General features: G+C 41.1%; 1 protein-coding gene across 1 annotated transcript in view; it reads left to right on the forward strand.

Annotated features, from left to right (window-relative positions):
* Positions 1 to 500: 500 nt before the first annotated feature.
* Positions 501 to 19,253, forward strand: part of CTTNBP2 (cortactin binding protein 2) — a 93,037-nt gene continuing 74,284 nt past the window's right edge. The window contains exons 1-2 of the mRNA XM_076330370.1: positions 501 to 572; positions 14,309 to 14,416. Coding sequence (XP_076186485.1) covers positions 504 to 572; positions 14,309 to 14,416 — 177 coding nt within the window. The 5' untranslated portion in view covers positions 501 to 503. The remainder of the gene's footprint in view (positions 573 to 14,308; positions 14,417 to 19,253) is intronic.

Here is a 19,253-nt window from a genome sequence, read left to right on the forward strand (position 1 = left end):
GGCTTCAGCTGGTTTAAGGACCTCACCGATCAGGTGAGCTAAGCCCACTGTAAAAACCCCTTTTTTTTCGCCTCATCCATAACCTTTCCTTTCATTCTCCTGCTCCAAAGCCACGGGGGAGGGAAGGGAGGAGAGCGGTGACTGCGTGGGGCCCGGGCAGCGCGTGGCGGGGCACTCCCCTCAGCCACCATTGCGCGCCGGCAGCCCGCGGCGGGGTCCCGCTCCCCCTCCTCCGCCTGGCTCCGGGCCGCCTTATGGCGGACGGGGAGGGGGTGGGTGGGGAAGCCCGAGCGCCCGCCGGCGGGAGTCGCTCGCCTCGGCCGGCGAAGGGGGCGGCTCGGCTTCGGCAGCCCCGCCTGCGCGGCGCCGGAGGGGTTAAGCGCCCCCGCTCCCGGTGGGCTCGCTGCCGGCGGGGAGGGGGTTAAGCGCCTGGCGGCAGCGGCGGCGGCTGCCGCCACTCGGCTCCGCGCCGCTCTCCGCGCCGGAGCCGTTACAGCGGGAAGATGGCGACGGAGGGCGCGAGCGGCGAGCCGGGCTCTGGCGGACGGGAGGACTCGGCGGCCACAGCAGCGGTAACCGGCTTGGCGGGAGAAGGGGGTTCGACCCAGCCGGGGCGAGGAGGGCTCCCTGTGGGGATAGGACGAAGCGGCGCTTGGAGACCTGCCTCCCCCGCTCCGTCCCTCCGCCCTCCTTCTCCCCCGGGGCGGGACGGGGCTCGGCTGCCGCGGATCCCGCAGCCGAGCCCCGTCCCGCCCCGGGGGAGAAGAGAGAGGGGCGCGGGGTCTCCCTCCCTGCTGGCCTCCCTCTTCGCCTCCACGGGGGCGGCGGGTTTTCTCCCCGCATTGTTCCTTCCCGCTGCTCCGGCGCGGGGTTGGCGTGCGGCGCCCGTGAGGGGGCACGGAGGGGGGGTCCGCTCCCCCGTCTCGCCTCTCTCACGCTCCCCCCCCCCTCTTTTCCCGCCGCTTGCCTCGTCTCTTCGGGCAGGCTGAGGTGGTGACGGCGGCCGGGGCGGTGGGAACTGTCAGACCGGGGGGGGAGACACACACGGACGGACGTTGATCTTTTAACTCTTTGCCGGGCCCGCAAGGAGCTTGCTTTCTCCTTCCTTCCTCCCGTGTGGCGTTTTCGGCGCCGGGGCAGCGTCCGTTCCCCTCCCGCCCCGAGCGCCGGTGCGTGGAGCCGTCTCCACTCCCCGGGCCTCTCGTCGGCGGGGCTGCACCTCAGGGGCAGGATCTGCCTCCCCGCTTAAGATATCCCCGAAAGCCGAGCAGAAGCCCCCTCCCGGCGTGTCCTCTCTACGGGTGGGGAGGTGGAGGGACGCGGTGTGCTACCAGCCGGTTAAAACGGTGTCGGTTCGAGGCTCCGCTCCCCTTGGCGAGCGGTGGGCTCCTCTCTCCTGCTCACCGGCCCGACCCCCTGGCAGGGGAGCAGGGGTTCACCCCCTCGGGCGGCCTGCTCCTTTGGTGGGCCCCCGGCTCCTCACCCGTGCGGTGGCACGGTGTACCCCCTCTCAGCCCGGCAGCTCTCCCTCGCCCGGCGCATCCCAGACCTGGCGTGGTCAAACCTGCCTGCGGACCGTCCGAGGCTAATCAGCCCATGTTTATCGCCCGGTTGACAGCCGTCGTGAGAGCGGGGCCGCCAGGTCCAAAACCAGGCTGTAAGTGCTCGGCCTTGCAGCAACACATAAAGTTTAGGGCAGTAAAACCGCTGTGGTGCACGTTTTGCTTGGGATCGTTTCTGAAGGTGATGACCCCCGAAGGGAGGGGACACTAGTTTCTGTGAAATTGAGGTATTGCTGGCATTTTCTTTTATTATTTTGTTTTCTTTCAAACAGGCAGTAATTCTTATCTGAAACCCTGTTCCAACTCTGCACTTAATCTTCCCTGTGTGTTTTAACTTCTGCAGTGTTGTGGAAATTGAGTTTTACTTAAAAAAAGTAAACCTTACACAGTGAATATTTATAACATCACTGTCTTTTAAAACAATGACATAACCATGACATAAATGAATATTAAGGTAAGAATTCATAAAAGCAGACTACTAAATACTTTAAAGCCCTAGTTTTGAGTAAAAAATATTTATACTAAATTCTTTACTATACTCATATTATTACTGCCTTAAGTTTCAGTTTTAAAAACTCAGAAGAGTAGCTTGTAATCAAGTAGCACTCCAATATTGTCTTGTTAGGCAGTGCATTGTTAGGCAGTGCAGTGTAAACCACTCATGCAATTTGGTGTTCTCATTGTGGAAGGTAGGAGTGATAGATCTACACTGAACACTGCTTTTAAAATATTTTTTTAAAACTGAAGAGGTGCTAGAAAGTAGCTTGTGTGTTGCTCCCTAACAAAAGTAATAGCTATACTTAAGCAATAACAAAATACTTTTTAAATTATTACTTTTATTTTTAATTTGCCTTCAGTCATTAAATATTTAATATTCCTTTTCATCTTTTTTCCTTGCTAATATAAACGTTGGATTGTTGATTTCATTTTATCTCTTGTACAAGAAAGTAAAAAGAACTCCTCTGTGCAATGAAGAGACTTAAAAAAATATTTATACAATACTTCAATATTTCTTCTGAAGGGTTAGCATGAATAGCTTATTTTCTGTCTTTAAACTCAAGATACAGAATTATGAATTGGATTATCTTGCTTACTTTTAGGATGACAGTAAGCATCCAAGTGACTATCTTGTAAGTCATGCTAAACTTCAATTTATAATAAAATATTGTTTTCAGTACAGTTTTAGATTTTTTTTTTCAGTTCTCAGAATCCTGATTGCACAAACAGTGCAGTAAAAAACTGTAAGAACAGTATTTATAATAGTAATGTGTTAATGTGTAAATTTGATGGTGTGAGCAGGAGATGTATAACACATGACGGTACAGTAGGGTTTCTTGATACTAAATGCTGTTACTGCATCTTGCTACACTATCAGTAGCATCACTGGAAAAAAAGACTTTTTTTGCTGCTTTTAGAACAACTGTAGAAAAGGATAAAAAGTGCCCCCCTCCCTCCTTTTTTTACATTCACCAGGGGATTTGACTGAAAAAGCCTAGACTGTTCTATAGCGAGTTACATTTAGGAGCAAAGCCGATAGTCTTGTCATTCTGAGTTTCCTTGGATGGAGCACAGCATTTGGTAAGCCCACCACTTCTTTCCCACAAAATACTGATATTTTTATCATGTTAAGGATGACAAGGAAAAATGGCAGGGGAGTGGTTCTGGTCCTTTTTCATACCTGTACATCTTGATTGCACTGAAACCAGTGAAATTGTGTTGGTGCAAATTGGTCTAGAATTGAGAGAAAACATATGCGTGTATTTTAAAACATCTTTGAATGACTTCCATCTGCATAATGTCTACCAGTAATGATTATATAATGGCAAGAAATAATCCAATTTGACAGTCCTTTTGTTGAAACATTGAACATCAGCCTGCTGCTCATAGAGGGCTGGCTTGTCACACGTTACAGCTTCAGTGTAGCTGTAACAAAGCCTATGGAAAGCCTGTTATATCAAACATGAAGTTTGTTAAAATTATTGAGTAAAATTTCTGGGTTTGATTTTGCTTGACCAGTGATCAAAAGCATAAACATTATTTTTCTCTGAAAGACAGTACCTTCTGCTGTCTGTAAAGCTGTACATATAGAGGATATTGTTAGAGTGGAATCTTGACTCCTCTTAAAGTGAGTAGGGATTTTGCTGCTGTCCTCATCAGTCAAAAATTTGTTGAGAATGATGTGTGCGTACCCAAAAGGAACAGTCTGGGTTGCTGTGGGTCAAGTAACAGTACAAAAAAGTTGCATTACAGAAAAAACTGTCAATATTAAAAAAAATTGATAAATGGAGAGAAATTCCGTGACACTTTGTGGTGACACTGTGTAGGATTTTATGCTTAGCTTGGTATATTCGCTATCTATCCATCTGCAAGAATGTTTGTAGTAGAACTGTCATTCTGGTCAATATAGTGAAATGCTAAATAATGGTTTGATCAGATCAATTATACAGGCTGATATAGATCAGTTGGAAAGATTCTTATCTGAAAAATATTGCAAGTAGCAGAAAACGAGACCATAACCCTTGAAAAGCAAAGACTATATCTCTTATTACACCCTGGAAAATGGTCACTTGCAAAAGGACTTTGATTAACTACCACTGTCCTCATCTGAATACAAGTTCTCAGCGTAGTGTTATTGTTCAGAGAAGTTATTTTCATCTAGTCAGATGCACGATGCTGTTGTAGTGTTCCAACGTGTAGGTGAGATGCAGAGACAGCACAGTTCTGTCTGTTTTAGTCCTGCTGCTCCTCTGTGATGAGAGACTGGTCTTGATCTATCTTGCAGTGATATACTTCAAACCTCCTTTCTGCCTCTCCTCCCTCTACCCCAAACTACAGCATTGCCTTTTCTGTGCCTTCTACTCCACAGCCTCTCTTCCCTTGTTGTGAAGGTCCTGGGAGATGAGAAAAGAAAGCCGTTGAATGTAGTCCACTTTGTAAATGTTCCTTTCTCTTCCAAAGGTGGACTTGTCATGCTGTATGTCATTAAAGGTGAAGTGCAGAGGGGCAGTGCTGTGAAAGTGGCTGGAGGTGCAAATCTGTAGGATGCAGTATGTCCTGTTGTTTTCCCAACCACTCTGACTTCATTTGTGTAAGCATTGCTTTGGCTTCAGAGGTGATACAGCAAGATAGGAATAGAGATGGAAATTGGGACGAGAAGGAAAGAGCTCAGGAAGACAACAGTTTGAGATCTGCCTCTGCACCCACTCCTACCCAAGAAAGGAAGCAATTGATTTACAATACCTGTGTAATCCTTGAATATGTAAACGCGAAGGTGTCAGGTAGGCTTAGGGAAGAGGTACTGCCTCTATGGTATGTCAATTAAAGCTTTCTTGGGCATTGATTTTTGGTTCTATTGTAGCACAGGGTAAGGTGTAAAATTCTGGAAGACTTAAAGATAGGTTCTGGAAAACTTCTAAAGATAGCTTCAAGTATGTGTACCTGTATCTGGATCTAATCATACACTATTTGCCTTAGAAGTGACTTATCTGAAAGTGACTTTCTGAACAGAAATTACCTGTTAAATTTAAGTAAACATGTTTACTAATTAAATTTAAATTAAATTAATTAAATTAAATTAAATTTAAATTTAAACATGGTTATTGAAGGGTTGTGGGCATAGATCCATAAAAAAAGACTTAGTTACCTAACTTGCACTGAAATAAAAAATGACTAAGTACCTTTGCGGCTGTTAATAGATTGCAAACATGTTTTAACAGCTATGACAATATCTGGTTATGTGTAAAGGTCAGTGTCTTACTAATTTTGGAGGGATCGGGGGCTGGTTTTTTTATTTCCAAAATAAATTTCCCAGTTTTGAGGTATATTTATGATTAATGTTGAAGCTGTTAAAAGTTTTGCAGTTAGCTCAAGCCAAAAAACCCCACAGCAACTAAACAAAACCTCCCCCATACCTTTTAAAGAAAACCTTTGAAAAACCCAGAAAGCAAGGGAGCTGTGCTTGGGGAAGAGGAGGGCAGAATAAGCAGGTAACTTCATGTGGTGAATGATCCAATAAAAGTCATTGAGCTAATGGACGGGCATAATTAAATGCATGTACAGTCCCCTTCTGATCCCTCATATATGATTGTATGAAATTTTATATAAGTCCTGGACTTTAACATCAGATGATATTCTCTTCAGCAAGAAACTTGGTCTTAGTTGAGGAGCAAGTTCCACAGCATTGCTTTTCCTTGTAAGATATTTCTCTGCCTTCATATTTGTTTCTGTTGCCAAGAACATTCCTGTAGGTCACATCTTAATTCTTAAGTTCTTCTTGGATGGGGTGGGAAATGGACATGTATTTTTGTGTCAGATAATTTCTGGAGAAGCATGAGGTCACAGACTCTTACCCTAGTTTCAGACTTCCACAAGCCTTCCACAGCCAAAGCAATAAATTGTGGTTTTCCCTGAAGTATTCATGAATACTGTGTGGATATTATAACCACTTCTTTTAATACTCTCTCTGTTTGCAGAGTTTTCTTTATTAGAAAAGGGTTAGGATTCATTTGACCACATACCCATGTTTATGTTGAGCTAGGTCTTGAAACTTCCTTTTATAGTTGGTGAAGTAAGTGGTTAGAAGGAATAACCTGTTTCAGAAACAGGTTTGTGAGCTTCTCTGTTTTTAAGTGAAGTGACTTAGGCAGTTGACTCTTGGAGGTATGGATGGCGTTCAAGACACTTAAATTTAGGTGTCTACATGTACATACAGTGTTTAATATCCTATTACAGTCAGTGGAAATCTGATCAATACATTCAGTGGAGCCATGAGCAAATAGTTCTGCTGGCTGATTAGCTGAATAGCTTTCTTGGCTGTTTTGACTAGGCTGATCAGTTCTCCATTGAAAATAAAGGGACGTTAGGTACCTAGCTTACATAGCTCACACCTACCTTTCGGTGTCTTAGTCCTATCTTGAGGGCTTCCTTTAGTGGTCCATATGTGATACTCTGGGGTATCCAAGCTGGCCTTCTGCTACCAGTCCAGATGGCATGGATGATTCTTCTAAGTCCTGTATCATATCTACCTGTCCCCAAAAGATATCTCTGATCCCGTGGACATTTCAAATCGCACTAGATATTTCTATATAGGGCAACTAAGTAGAATTAGTTAAAACAGATCTTTATACCTGGTCAGATGAGTTGTACTTGGGGGACGTACTTGATGTTCTAAAATGTATGAATCAGGGTTGTGTTTCCCTGGTGCAGTTGTTTCACGGGTCTGACAGATGTGAGGCCGTCATGATATTAAAAGTTTATTTTGTATAGCCTAATAAGTAATAACAAACCTTTTTATTTTTAGAACTGCATCTTGGAAGTCTGCTTTGTGAATCCTCAAGAGGATTCTCGTGTGTATTTAATGGAACTCAGTATAAACTGTGTAACAAATGTAGATATGTACCTTTCCCTTCCCTTCTGAAAGGACGTGGTTTTTTTTTTTTGGACGACTTTTCCCTATATGTTTTCCTGTACACCATTTTTATACTTCTCCCCTCCTGTCTTTCCACTTCAGCCCTCAATTATGCCTCACAGGTTTCTTTCCCAAGACCTGGGTTATTACCCAGCTCCATCTTTAGAAAGGCTATGTAGCTGCTTTCTGAGCAGGAAGGAGCTGGTTTTCCATGGTCATTTGTGATTAATCCACAGGTAACTTGCTTTTCGCCTCTGTTCTGCTTAGGGAAAGTACGAAGCTGGGGCTTTCATATTTTACCTATTTAGACTTCTGCTGAAGGCAGCAGAGTTTGTAGCAGCTGCTGTGGTAGCACAATGAACAACACTCTTAGCTCCTGAAGTTGCCAGTGTTATCAACTGGGCTAGGTCAGCAAAACCAAACTACTGGCACCGCCAATCCCTCACAAGAATTTTTTTTTTGGAGGGAGGGTGGTGGGATAAATTTAACCTTAAAGACTTTTACCATCTCTGCTCTAAATAGCTATGCATGTGGGAAAGAGTCCCTTCTGTACCTGTGCCTATTTCATCTTCTTTCCATCTTTTTCAAAGATGATGGAGGTGGGAAAATGCCTGTCCAGTTTGATCACTGCTGTCCTAAGTTGTCCTTCTCTTGTTCAGAAGAGATGCTTTTGTCTTCTTTTTTGTTCATGGTAGAGCTTCTTTTAATCTTTAGCAATGCAGGTTATCATTTTGCCTGTACTCTTTTTGTGATGGATACACAGATAGTTGAATGAGTTTTAGTTAATTAGCTGTTTGCTCTATTGTCAGTGCACTTGCTGCCAGGCAACACACACCCTTTACAAAACTGATCTGAAAAATAACGTGGAGTTTGAGAGACACAGAGGACTGAAGTTGTAGTCTTTTTCAGGTACTTTATTCTTATAAATCAAATAAACCAGACATTTTTAAATCCAAAAGAGGTAGAGAAAAAAAATTCTCTTGTGTTTTGGTTGTGTATGCCGAATTTCACCCTGGGGCAACATATTCATGTATCTCTGTTATAAAACCAATATAATGGATGGCTCGGTTACATAGTTGTTAAATTGTTGGTTAAATTGTTACAGCTTGGCACTCTACCGGTGGTATTGTAGCTAAACCCCAGATGACACATAAGCCATGAGCTACTAATGCAGTCTTTATTTTCTGGAGATCTAAGGCTTATTGCTCCACTGGAAAATGTTAGAGAGATTACTTTTCTAGATCTAAACACCAGTTTTCTCTATGATTTAGGCAAACAGTGCTCCATCTGAATAAGAACTTCAGGCAAGCCTGCCATGACTGACCTCTTGGTCCCCAGAAGATGACAGGGAAGTGTTTAAGAGGAAAGATAGTTTTATTTCATCACATGCTTTATCTACTGTGCTGGTTTTGGCTGGGATAGAGTTAGCTTTCTTCACAGTAGCTAGTATGGGGCTATGTTTTGGATTTGTGCTGGAAACAATGTTGATAACACAGGGATGTTTTAGTTACTGCTGAGCAGTGATTACACACAGTCAAGGCCTTTTCTGCTTCTCACCCCAGCCCACCGGCCAGTAGGCTGGGGGTGCACAAGAAGTTGGGAGGGGACATGGCTGGGACAGCTGACCCCCACTGACCAAAGGGATATTCCACACCATATGACGTCATGCTCAGCATATAAAGCTGGGGGAAGAAGAAGGAAGGGGGGGACATTTGGAGTGATGGCGTTTGTCTTCCCAAGTAACTGTTAAGCGTGATAACATCTCCTGCTTTCCTGGAGATGGCTGAACACCTGCCTGCCGATGGGAAGGAGTGAATGAATTCCTTGTTTTAGTTTGCTTGCATGCACGGCTTTTGCTTTACCCATTAAACTGTCTTTATCTCAACCCATGAGTTTTCTTACTTTTACCCTTCTGATTCTCTCCCCCATCCCACCGGGGGTGGAGTGAGCGAGCGGCTGTGTGGTGCTTAGTGGCTGGCTGGGGTTAAACCATGACATCTACCCAAATCTTAAAAATATTTTTACAACTATGCTTGAGAATGTATTAAATCTTTAAACTACGTATTTTGGTCCAGTTAGGGGAAGCTACATTGTAGCTCCATAAATGCTGATTCAGAGATGTGTGTGGGGAGAAGGTGTGGTAGCTTCTTCAGCAACTGCCATGCACACTCTTACCCTGCATGAAGGGATTCAAGGTTGCTTATCCATAGTGAAGAAATCTAAGATGTCCTTAAAGTACTGGAAAAAAGCGGTCATTCCAGTTTTGGAATTTGTCAGATAAAGTTACGAATTCTGAAAAGAAAGCCTCAGTGGGCATAAAATTATTCATAAACAAGACTTGAAAAATGATGGCTCATATTTATATTTAATGATAAAATAATGATGCACATCTGACTGCTGCCATTTTCTGTACACTAAAATAACTCTTCTATAAATGGACGCAGGTAATTCGGCCCAAAAGTTCACTTCTTTTCTCCTTCATCCTAAAAAGCTCTTAAATTCTTTATTTCACTTATTGTTTGTGTGTCTTTTCTGGTTGATTTTGGACATCAGTTTTGGGAAATTTTGTTAGTTCTTCATATGTATGTGAAGACTTGTCTGATAGAGTGTGTAACATGGAGAGTGTGGGTAATAATAGATTATGTTTTCTGTGTTTAATAAATCTGAAGGCATCAAACAAAAGTAGCTGCTGAGAGACTGACAGCAAAGGTGGTGGTTCTTCATAAAAAGTGTAGTTGTGCTGTAGAAAGTTGTGGATGCTAAAATTACATAGGGCTTCAAAAAGCAACGGGGTAAATTCACAACAGGTATGTCAGCCAAGGGCTACTACATGTAAAATCACAATTTCTGGCTCATAAGGTGCATAAGCTGAAAATTGCTGGAGGCTGGGAGAGTATTTCTGGGAAGTGTCATTATGTGCTTGTCCTGCTCTGGTACTGATTTCAAGGCATCCATTATTGGCTGCTTTTGGAGACAGGATGCTCGGCTAAGTGGGTTTTTAGTCTGATATGCTAGAACTGTTCATATATGAGGTGGTTTTGCTAGTTCTTATTTCAAGTTTTTAAAATGAAAAATATAAGAACTAAGCTGCGTATCTTGTCAGTATGTCTTTCTATTAACATTATATTGTGTTTATTTATATCTATATCTATATTTATATTTATAAATTACCAGAGAGCACTTTCAATTGCTTGTTATTGCTGTCTTTTCATATGTTCTAGTTCAGGGTGTGTACTTGAGCAAAATTTACTTTAATTGCTTGATCAGATGCTTAGTTAAAAAAGCTCATCATTGCATCACATATGTTGAAGGAATGCCTCTGGTTTGTTAAGAATGTAAGAGTGTTTTCATTTATGTCTTGTTGGAAGATTGCAGAAATGAAAAGTTTCACCTGTGATGCACAATCAGTCTTTTGACAAAGAGCTGCCCTATGTTATACCTCCTGACAAGCTGAATTTACTGACTTGGAGAAAAGAGTAGGATCACGTTTCTTGCACTGTACTTTTGTGGATGCCCCTCTTAACTTTGTCCCTGTCTATCAGGGGTGGCAACAACCTTGGGTGCCTTTTTTTGTCAGGAGGCAAGCATATTTTAGAAAGGGAAGATAATGTAGTGGTTAAACCACTGAATGGAGACTTAAAAGGCTGTTACTGAATATTGTGTTTTACACTAGTTGCTTTCTGTGTGGTTTGGAAAAAAAATACTTGATATCTCTGCATCAGTTTTCCATCTGAAAAATGGAGACAGTTTTTCTCTATTATAAAGGAAGTCATATGAATAAATCAACTGCTGTTCTTGAGCTACTAGAAATTATGAAGTGGTTCATAGAAGAAGGAGAGTGGATAAGTGGATCCTGCTATCTGAATGAATAAAATTTAGTAGTTAGAAGTGCTGAGAGTGAAATCTGCTGCAACCTATAAGGTAAAATCTAGTCTACTGATACTAGACTACATGAGGAACTGTGTACATTTAGTAACTTTTCACTTTATACATGTCCATAGATTGGTGAGCACTGTATAGAATTGTGAGGAACACTGTGAGAGGCTGCTACAGTGTATGTCGGGAAAAAGCCTTCAGAGAAACCAGTTGTTTTTCTTGATCCATTGGCATGGAGGGTAAGAGGTGTTTTTTGGATTAGAGAAATAGCTGACCCAGGCAGCAAAAATAGAGAATAACTATTGTTCAGTCTAGAAATATTGGTTGGAGTGGATGGCCCTGTCCCTGAAACAGTTACACTTAATAGAAGTCATTGCTCCTCTTGTTGATCCATGCTGTTCACATAAATAAAGAAGCTCTATCCAATGTACATCGAATGCAGATAGCTCAAGTTCTGGCATACAGTTCTCACTAGCCATTTGTGCACCTCTGTGTTTTAACTACAAAGTGAAAATGGAACACAGAGTAAATGTAATACAGTTATAGCTTTTGGGTACTTTTGATCTATGGCCTTCTGGCCTGAGGGAAGAACAACTGTTTTGCCCTCTTCTTGCCTTGAGAAAGCAGAAATGGTACTTGCTTTAATTTTTATTGGATTTTCCTGCAATGAAGTTAAGCTCCTGGGTAGCTGAACTCTTACGTTTTATGTCCTTCAGGGAAAATAGACAGTATATCTAGATACACAGTTCAGCTAATTTGGCAACTGCTTACTTCATACTGAAGATAGATGAGGGTCTGCATCTCAGGGCTTTGCTAGGAGATGCATCTACATCATAGCAAGGACTATAGTATTTCCCTTGCAGTGAATAGTGTATTGGAAATCAAGCTGGTCAGCTGAATCTGGCACGTGGAATAAGTATTGTTTTCCCTCCCTTAAAATGATCCCCTTCTAATTTCCCCAAGCATCTACTTGTGTTAGCATTGTGGATGTTGGTGAGCAAGAGATTTGTATTAATCTTACCTATTACCTTTGTGGTTTTGTAAATATTAAAAACATTCCCCCACCCCACCTCCAAAATCAAGACTTCCAGCCTTGTAGTCTTTCCTCATGTAGTAGTTACTCCTTCTCTCTTCATCCTTTTAGTTGGCCAATTCTATACCTTTAGATTAGGACTTTATGCAGTACTTGAGATATGGGTTTACCAGGGGTTTATATAGTGGCAAAATGAGCATGTTAACCTTGTAAGTGAGGAATTATGTGCCAGCTCCCGCATGAGGTAGATGTCCCTGCCACTTCTCTATCATTTTTCCAGCTTATTGATGAAGAAGTTGAATAAAACTGGTCCCAGATGTGCCCCACTGCTTACTTGTCTCCATCTTGAAAAGTGTTTGATACCCATAGTGTTTGCTTCCTATCCATGAAGTGTCTTTTCATCCAGTTTCTGTAATAATATTTGGTATAGAACCTTGTCCACAACTTCTTGAAAATCCAAATATATTAGTGTCCAGATCCCCTTTACCCATGTGTCTATTCTCCCACAGCATTCTCCTAGAGAAGCTGGCAGCTCACGGCTTAGACAGGTGTACTCTGCACTGGGTCAAAAACTGGCTGGACGGCCGGGCCCAGAGAGTTGTGGTGAATGGAGTTACATCCAGTTGGCAGCCGGTCACGAGCGGTGTTCCCCAGGGGTCAGTACTGGGGCCGGTCTCGTTTAATATCTTTATCGATGATCTGGATGAGGGGATTGAGTGCACCCTCAGTAAGTTTGCAGACGACACCAAGTTGGGCGGGAGTGTTGATCTGCTCGAGGGTAGGAAGGCTCTGCAGAGGGACCTGGACAGGCTGGATCGATGGGCCCAGACCAATTGTATGAGGTTCAACAAGGCCAAGTGCCGGGTCCTGCACTTCGGCCACAACAACCCCATGCAGCGCTACAGGCTTGGGGAAGAGTGGCTGGAAAGCTGCCCAGCAGAGAAGGACCTGGGGGTGTTGGTCGACAGCCGGCTGAACATGAGCCGACAGTGTGCCCAGGCGGCCAAGAAGGCCAATGGCATCCTGGCCTGTATCAGAAATAGTGTGGCCAGCAGGAGTAGGGAAGTGATCATGCCCCTGTACTCGGCCCTGGTGAGGCCGCACCTCGAATCCTGTGTTCAGTTTTGGGCCCCTCACTACAAGAAGGACGTTGAGGTGTTAGAGCGTGTCCAGAGAAGGGCAACGAGGCTGGTGAGGGGTCTGGAGAACAAGTCTTATGAGGAGCGGCTGAGGGAACTGGGGTTGTTTAGCCTGCAGAAAAGGAGGCTGAGGGGAGACCTCATCGCTCTCTACAACTACCTGACAGGAGGTTGTAGCGAGGTGGGTGTCGGTCTCTTCTCCCAAGTAACAAGCGATAGGACAAGAGGAAATGGCCTCAAGTTGCGCCAGGGGAGGTTTAGATTGGATGTAAGGAAAAATTTCTTTACTGAAAGAGTGGTGAAACATTGGAACAGGCTGCCCAGGGAAGTGGTGGAGTCCCCATCCCTGGAGGTATTTAAAAGACGAGTAGATGAGGCACTTAGGGACATGGTTTAGTGGGCATGGTGGTGTTGGGTTGCTGGTTGGACTCGATGATCTTAGAGGTCTTTTCCAACCTCAATGATTCTATGATTCTATGATTCTATTGACATTGTTACAGAACTGTAGCAGTTCGTGAGGTGGATTTGGTTTTACAGAAGCCATACTGATATTCCCAGCAGATAGGGTTTATGCATGTGCTCAGTGATCTTATTCTTCAGTATAAACTCATTCTACTGTTTTGCTAGGAGTGGAAGTCAGACTCACAATGATCTTGGTAACTGTGGAGTGAGAAGATATTGTTGCTATGAACTGTTGTTTGTCAGTGCCTCTTAAACCTGAACTGTACCCTCCAGCCAAACAAATGGGACTGCAAATAAAGCATACAGATAAGATTTCATGTCTTTTCACAAGTTGTGCTTCAAAAATTCACATTCAGCCTAGTATAGTGTGATGACTTGGTAGTTGTTTGCAAGCGAGGCACAGGTTACACTGGATTAGGTGCGCTGTGGTCTCTTTCACCCTCTCTTGTCTTCATCCCTGATGTGCTATTTCAGGCCTGCTGAATTGTTTCGGTCTCTGTGAGGCTGCATGTGGGAACTGTTAGTCACAAAGTTAGTTTCTTTACCATTTCACCCTTATCATTCACAAGACTTTGCAGGATCAATTCCTTGCAACAGTGTAGGATTTGAAACAGTGTCATACTGGAGGACTTTTAATTTCTTGACTTTAAATAGAAAGAATCAGACTATTTGCTATTAATTTCAACTTTATATACTACAAATAAAGCCAACTCAACTTTTCACAGTTATAGGTTATGTATCAGCATAATTAGGATGCTGATATGTCTATGTTTCAGATCTACAGTAACTATTGCAGTCAGTGTGTTCATCAGTGTTTTGTTTCTTACAGAAAAGAGAGTTTGATGTGGATAACTTGAGCAAGCCAGAATTGCGGATGCTTTTGAGTATAATGGAAGGAGAACTAGAAGCACGAGACCTTGTAATTGAAGCCTTGCGGGTAAGTTACTGGGTCGTTGTGGTTTACTTTTTTTTTTTTTTTTTTTAAATTCTCTTTTGCCACTTCTTTTATACTGTGCATAGAATATTATTAGTGGAAGAGTAAATTGTGATTTTTAAGTTTTAGGTTGACTAAATCTCAGTAATCACAAAATATGTTCTTGTTTAATTGTTGCCATTCAGTAATTCTATGTAATTTTGGTATAAAATACCAACAAAATTTCAGAGAAATAAATGTGAAAACTGCAAAATTACTTCCTCTTTAAATTCTTTCCTATTATAGAGTCTGTTATTTGTGAAAGGAAGGAATAACTTCAAAGGAAAATTCAGTCCATTCATCATTTGTTCTAATGGTCTATATGTTTGTGCATCTAGCCTACTCAATGCTTTCATTTTCTGTAAGATGGAAAGAGGGACAAAATTGGATGGTCATGTCCACTTAGGGAAAAGTGTTTATGGTGGGGGTTTTTTTTGTTTGTTTGTTTGTCTTTTTTTAAAAAAAAGGTGAAATATGGGATATATACTCTTAACAGCACTCAAGTACTTGAATAGACTTTTGCTGTGCTAGGCACATGTGAAGGTTAGTTTCCTGCTTCAGAAGGTTGCAGTCTGAAAGGCAACTTAGAAAGTTGACTGGAAATGTACAAACAAAACTGTATTTTAATCAAAAGATGATAAATTTTTATGACTGTAATGACTTTAAAATTGATCCAGAACAGAATAAAAGGTAACAGAGCTGCCAAACAGCCTGCAGGTTTAGGGGGGGAAAACAGCCTTACATGGTTTGAATATATTTATAGGTTCATAGTTGGATAGAGGGAAATTATGCCCTTTAAGGTCTCTTAAAGCAAAAATTCAATGTAATAAAATATATCTAATACTAGTTTTTTGTAGTATGTGTGATGATTATCAAGTAGTGTGGGAACATTTTCCACTTGTAAAGTCACAGTAACAATTGTAAATGCATTTTTATTCAATTTTAATTTGTTTTGTGACAGCTTCAGATCACTTGATGCAAATGGAGCTTTAAAGTAGCTGTCATTGATGTACCTGCATTAATAACTAAAGACTTTATAGGCATAAACCTCTCTTCTAAAATACAATTTTCATTTGTAAATAAGACACTGGAAGCAATATGTTTCTGGGGGGTTACTGCACTTTGAAGTCATTTGGTGTTTGGTCTTCAGGTATATGTATGTGTTGAAATGTACTGCCTTTTCATCTAGCTGTTTTACAATTTCACATCTCATTTGCCTGGACTATGACTTTTTATTATCCCTGACTGCCACTTAGGGATGTTTCCCCTTGTTAAAGGGGAAACAATGTGCACACCACATCTAGCACCTCTTTTTTTGACTCTTCTAATTTTGGAGGAATGCAAATAGAATACTCAGACAATTTTCTCTAATACATGCTCGTGAACAAGCTACTACATTGTGTACCAAATAATGGTTGTATTGAAATTGAATGGAAAAAAAAAAAAAAGGAATGCAGTACACATTTAATGATAGTAAACATTCAGGATAGTGCAGTCCCAGGAGAGGAAAAGTCTACATCAGATTCCCATGCACCTGCTGAAATGAGTAGTATGTACACAGTGTTTTTTGATGACTAATATAGATCAATATAAAAAATAGCTCCATTTCACATAAGGTATATAAATGTTGAAAACTAGTTTTGTTTTGTTTTTTTCTTCTCCTGCATCTCAATTTCCAGTTCCTGTATTTTGTTGTAATATCCTCTAAACAAAATCCACGTGGAACTCAAATCTTTTAGGCAGCTTGCCTGGTTAGCTGTACCAGTACTGGAAAACTTGGAAGTTATACCTGCTGAAGAACTGTAGCCTGATATCTTCGAATACAATACTTTTGGATCTTCTGGCTTCTTACTTGGGAAGCCACAAGTCAGCAGTATTAGCAGCTGGAGTCTCCAAGCAGCACACAAAATAAGCTACTAGATAGCCAAATATAGGTCTTCTATAAAAGCGAATAACAAGAGAGTTCCATTGGAATTGTGTCAGATTTGGTACTTTGATTTGTTTCAACAAATTGGCATACATACTTTGTATATCCTTAAAGCAAGAAGGAAATGGTTTTCATATAAGGGAAAAGACTTCTTATGTTATTGTTTCAAAAGCTAATCAAGCTCCTTTTCAAAATTAGGAAAGTTTGTGAGTGTGTGTTTCGGAGTTTTTTGTTGGTTTTTTTTTTTTCATCCTACTAGTACCGCAGGGCTGTTTCAAAGACTAATTTCTCTGGTAGGTCAAAGCCTGACAATTTCCAGCCCTATACTAAATAATGTGTGTTGTCTTTTCCTCTTAAGTGATCTTCCTGTCAGTTTTCAGTCACTGTGGTATATAAACTTGTTAAGCAGTTTTATATGTTCTTGGTCTTTTTGTAAGACTATAGAACTAGATCTTTTAATCTTCTGTTAGAAAGTAACTGTTCATTCTTGTGGTTGTCTTCTCAGATTTTTCTCTATAATCACTACATATGATAACTGCATCATTCCTAAATGCGTGTGCCCTTATCCATACTCATTGTGCAGGGTTTCATTGAGCATTTGTAAAATTTGTGCAATAAATAGTACTTATGTATCTATTGGAAATACCCCTTCTGGAAAGTTCTGGCACCAAAGTGAATCAGTCTTGACAAAAGAACTGATAACACGGAATATAATTAAAGACTGACTCGCATGGCACTACTCTTAATCTGCACCTAAGCATGAATTTTCTCATTTTAACAAGACCTGTTTGATGCATCTCTGTTAGTCTGTCCTTTTCCCATTGTATAAATTCTTACACTGACCTCTCTTGTTTTCCACTTCAGTAATTTTGTGTGAAGCAACATCATGTGCCTTACTGAAGATCTGAGACAGATCTGATGTTTTTTCTCTGTCTATAAAGCCAGTTATGAAAAAAACCACACCTATCTTCAACATCCATAGGTGGGATTTCTTTTCAGGCTGACTGTTACAGGAGCATAGCGCTCTCAGTGCGAAATCTTTTTTTGTCTTGGTATACGTGTCATATCATCACAATCCATACCTTATCCATAGTATTCCCTGGGGGAATGGATCAGAGATTTCTGACAGAGTTCAGGGATAAGAACTAGGGAGCAGGAACAGTATTTTTGGATAAGATATGGAGTTGGAACTTGTGCCTTACTGTTTGGTTTTTTTTTTTTCTATGCCATGTTTATAGTATATATATGTATTATGGAGTTCTCACTTAAATCACTTTTAAAATCTTGTTTTAAATGAATTATTTTTGCTTATTTTAGAAATTGGCTTTTCAGGATTACAGTTTAATGCTTCTTGATAAATTGTAAAAGTGTAATTTGCCTGTGTGGGTTCTGATGGATTAACCAGAAAACATTTCTGACCTCTTTGTTTTTGTGGATTGAGCCTCAGTCCTATCTATGGAGCAAATTCTACTACTTAATAGCTCATAGAAATCTAAAATAATAATCTTTTGAATGTGTTGTGTTTTTGTGACTTTTTTTTTTGTTCTCTTATTTAAAAAATAGCTGTAAAATTATGCACAGTTTGAGGTGTCAGTGAAAGAAATTAAACTCCAAAATGATACCCTGTATCAGTTAGTACTGTTGTAATATTGCTTTTCTAACAGGGAGACAATGCCCTTGGATTTCAGAATTGTATTGTCTTCAGATGCTTGTCTTCTGGCTGTTCATTTACAATGTATTCATTGTATCATAAAATGAATTTGTATTTTATGACTTTCGGTTTAATTTCTCTTGGTAGTAGTAGCTATCAGAGAAGATGGCTACTAACTCCTCATTTAGCACTTTTAAGATTTTGCATAACTTTTTCTGCTTATTTAAAGCTTAGTTTCAAAAAGGTGCAGTCCAATGAGAGTAAAGAAGAAAGGCTTCAGAGTTTGCTACTCTGCTTTGAAACAATTAAACTAGGGAATTTTAAGTCTGTCTACTGGGTGTTGTTCCAGTGCAGAGTGTCCATTCTGTCTATTCTATGTAAATAAAAACATAAAAATTAAAAGTGAGAAAGGCTAGTAGTTTGGGGTTATGGGAAGAAATCTTGTTAAATTAACTAGTCATCCCGGGGGGGGGGGAGGGGGGAGGGCGGGCGGGAGAGAAGATAAATTTAGTTAGTACAGTTAATAGCATTGATGTGGTAGATTTTTATTACGGCAGTTGAATTTGTGCCACATGATAAATTAGAGAGAACCAAACCCAAGGTGTCACATAGAATAATTAACTCTTTTTATTGCATCTTTGTGCATAATGTATTGTAGAGTTTCCATTGTATTTTATATAAAGTTTTGATACCTTGAAGTCTGTTTTTGAAACAAAACTTCAAATCCAAACTGCATTCATAAGAAATATGCAGATGACATCTGTATACTTCCATGTTTTCACAATAAGTTGTTGTTCCTTTATAATATGCACAACTGCAGACACATAAGGACACATAGCATTCCTATTTCTAAAAAAGGACTGTTGCTTCCTGCTTCAGCGATTGAAACTTTGCCTAACTGGGTCAATGTCTCCTACTATTGCTGTATAAGTAGTAGTTCGGTGCTTTGATATAAACAGAGAAAACTGAGGGGTTTTTTGCCCTTGGCACGTATAAATTTGTTATAGTATACTCTGATTTGTACAATACAGAACTCACAGTATTTTGCTGAATTAGTCTTTATTTGAACACTATTTCTTTTTTGGGGAACATTGGCTGTCTGGAATTTGGAAGTCTGAGAAATTCAGATTTGAAAAAGTTACAGTAATTATTAACCAGAGCAATCTAAGTTGCTGGACAAGTTCAGCCCTGTGAGGACCAACGGCCTTGGAAGAGCAGACCTT

This window comes from Aptenodytes patagonicus, chromosome 1, assembly GCF_965638725.1.
Source record: "Aptenodytes patagonicus chromosome 1, bAptPat1.pri.cur, whole genome shotgun sequence".
NCBI lineage: Eukaryota > Metazoa > Chordata > Aves > Sphenisciformes > Spheniscidae > Aptenodytes > Aptenodytes patagonicus.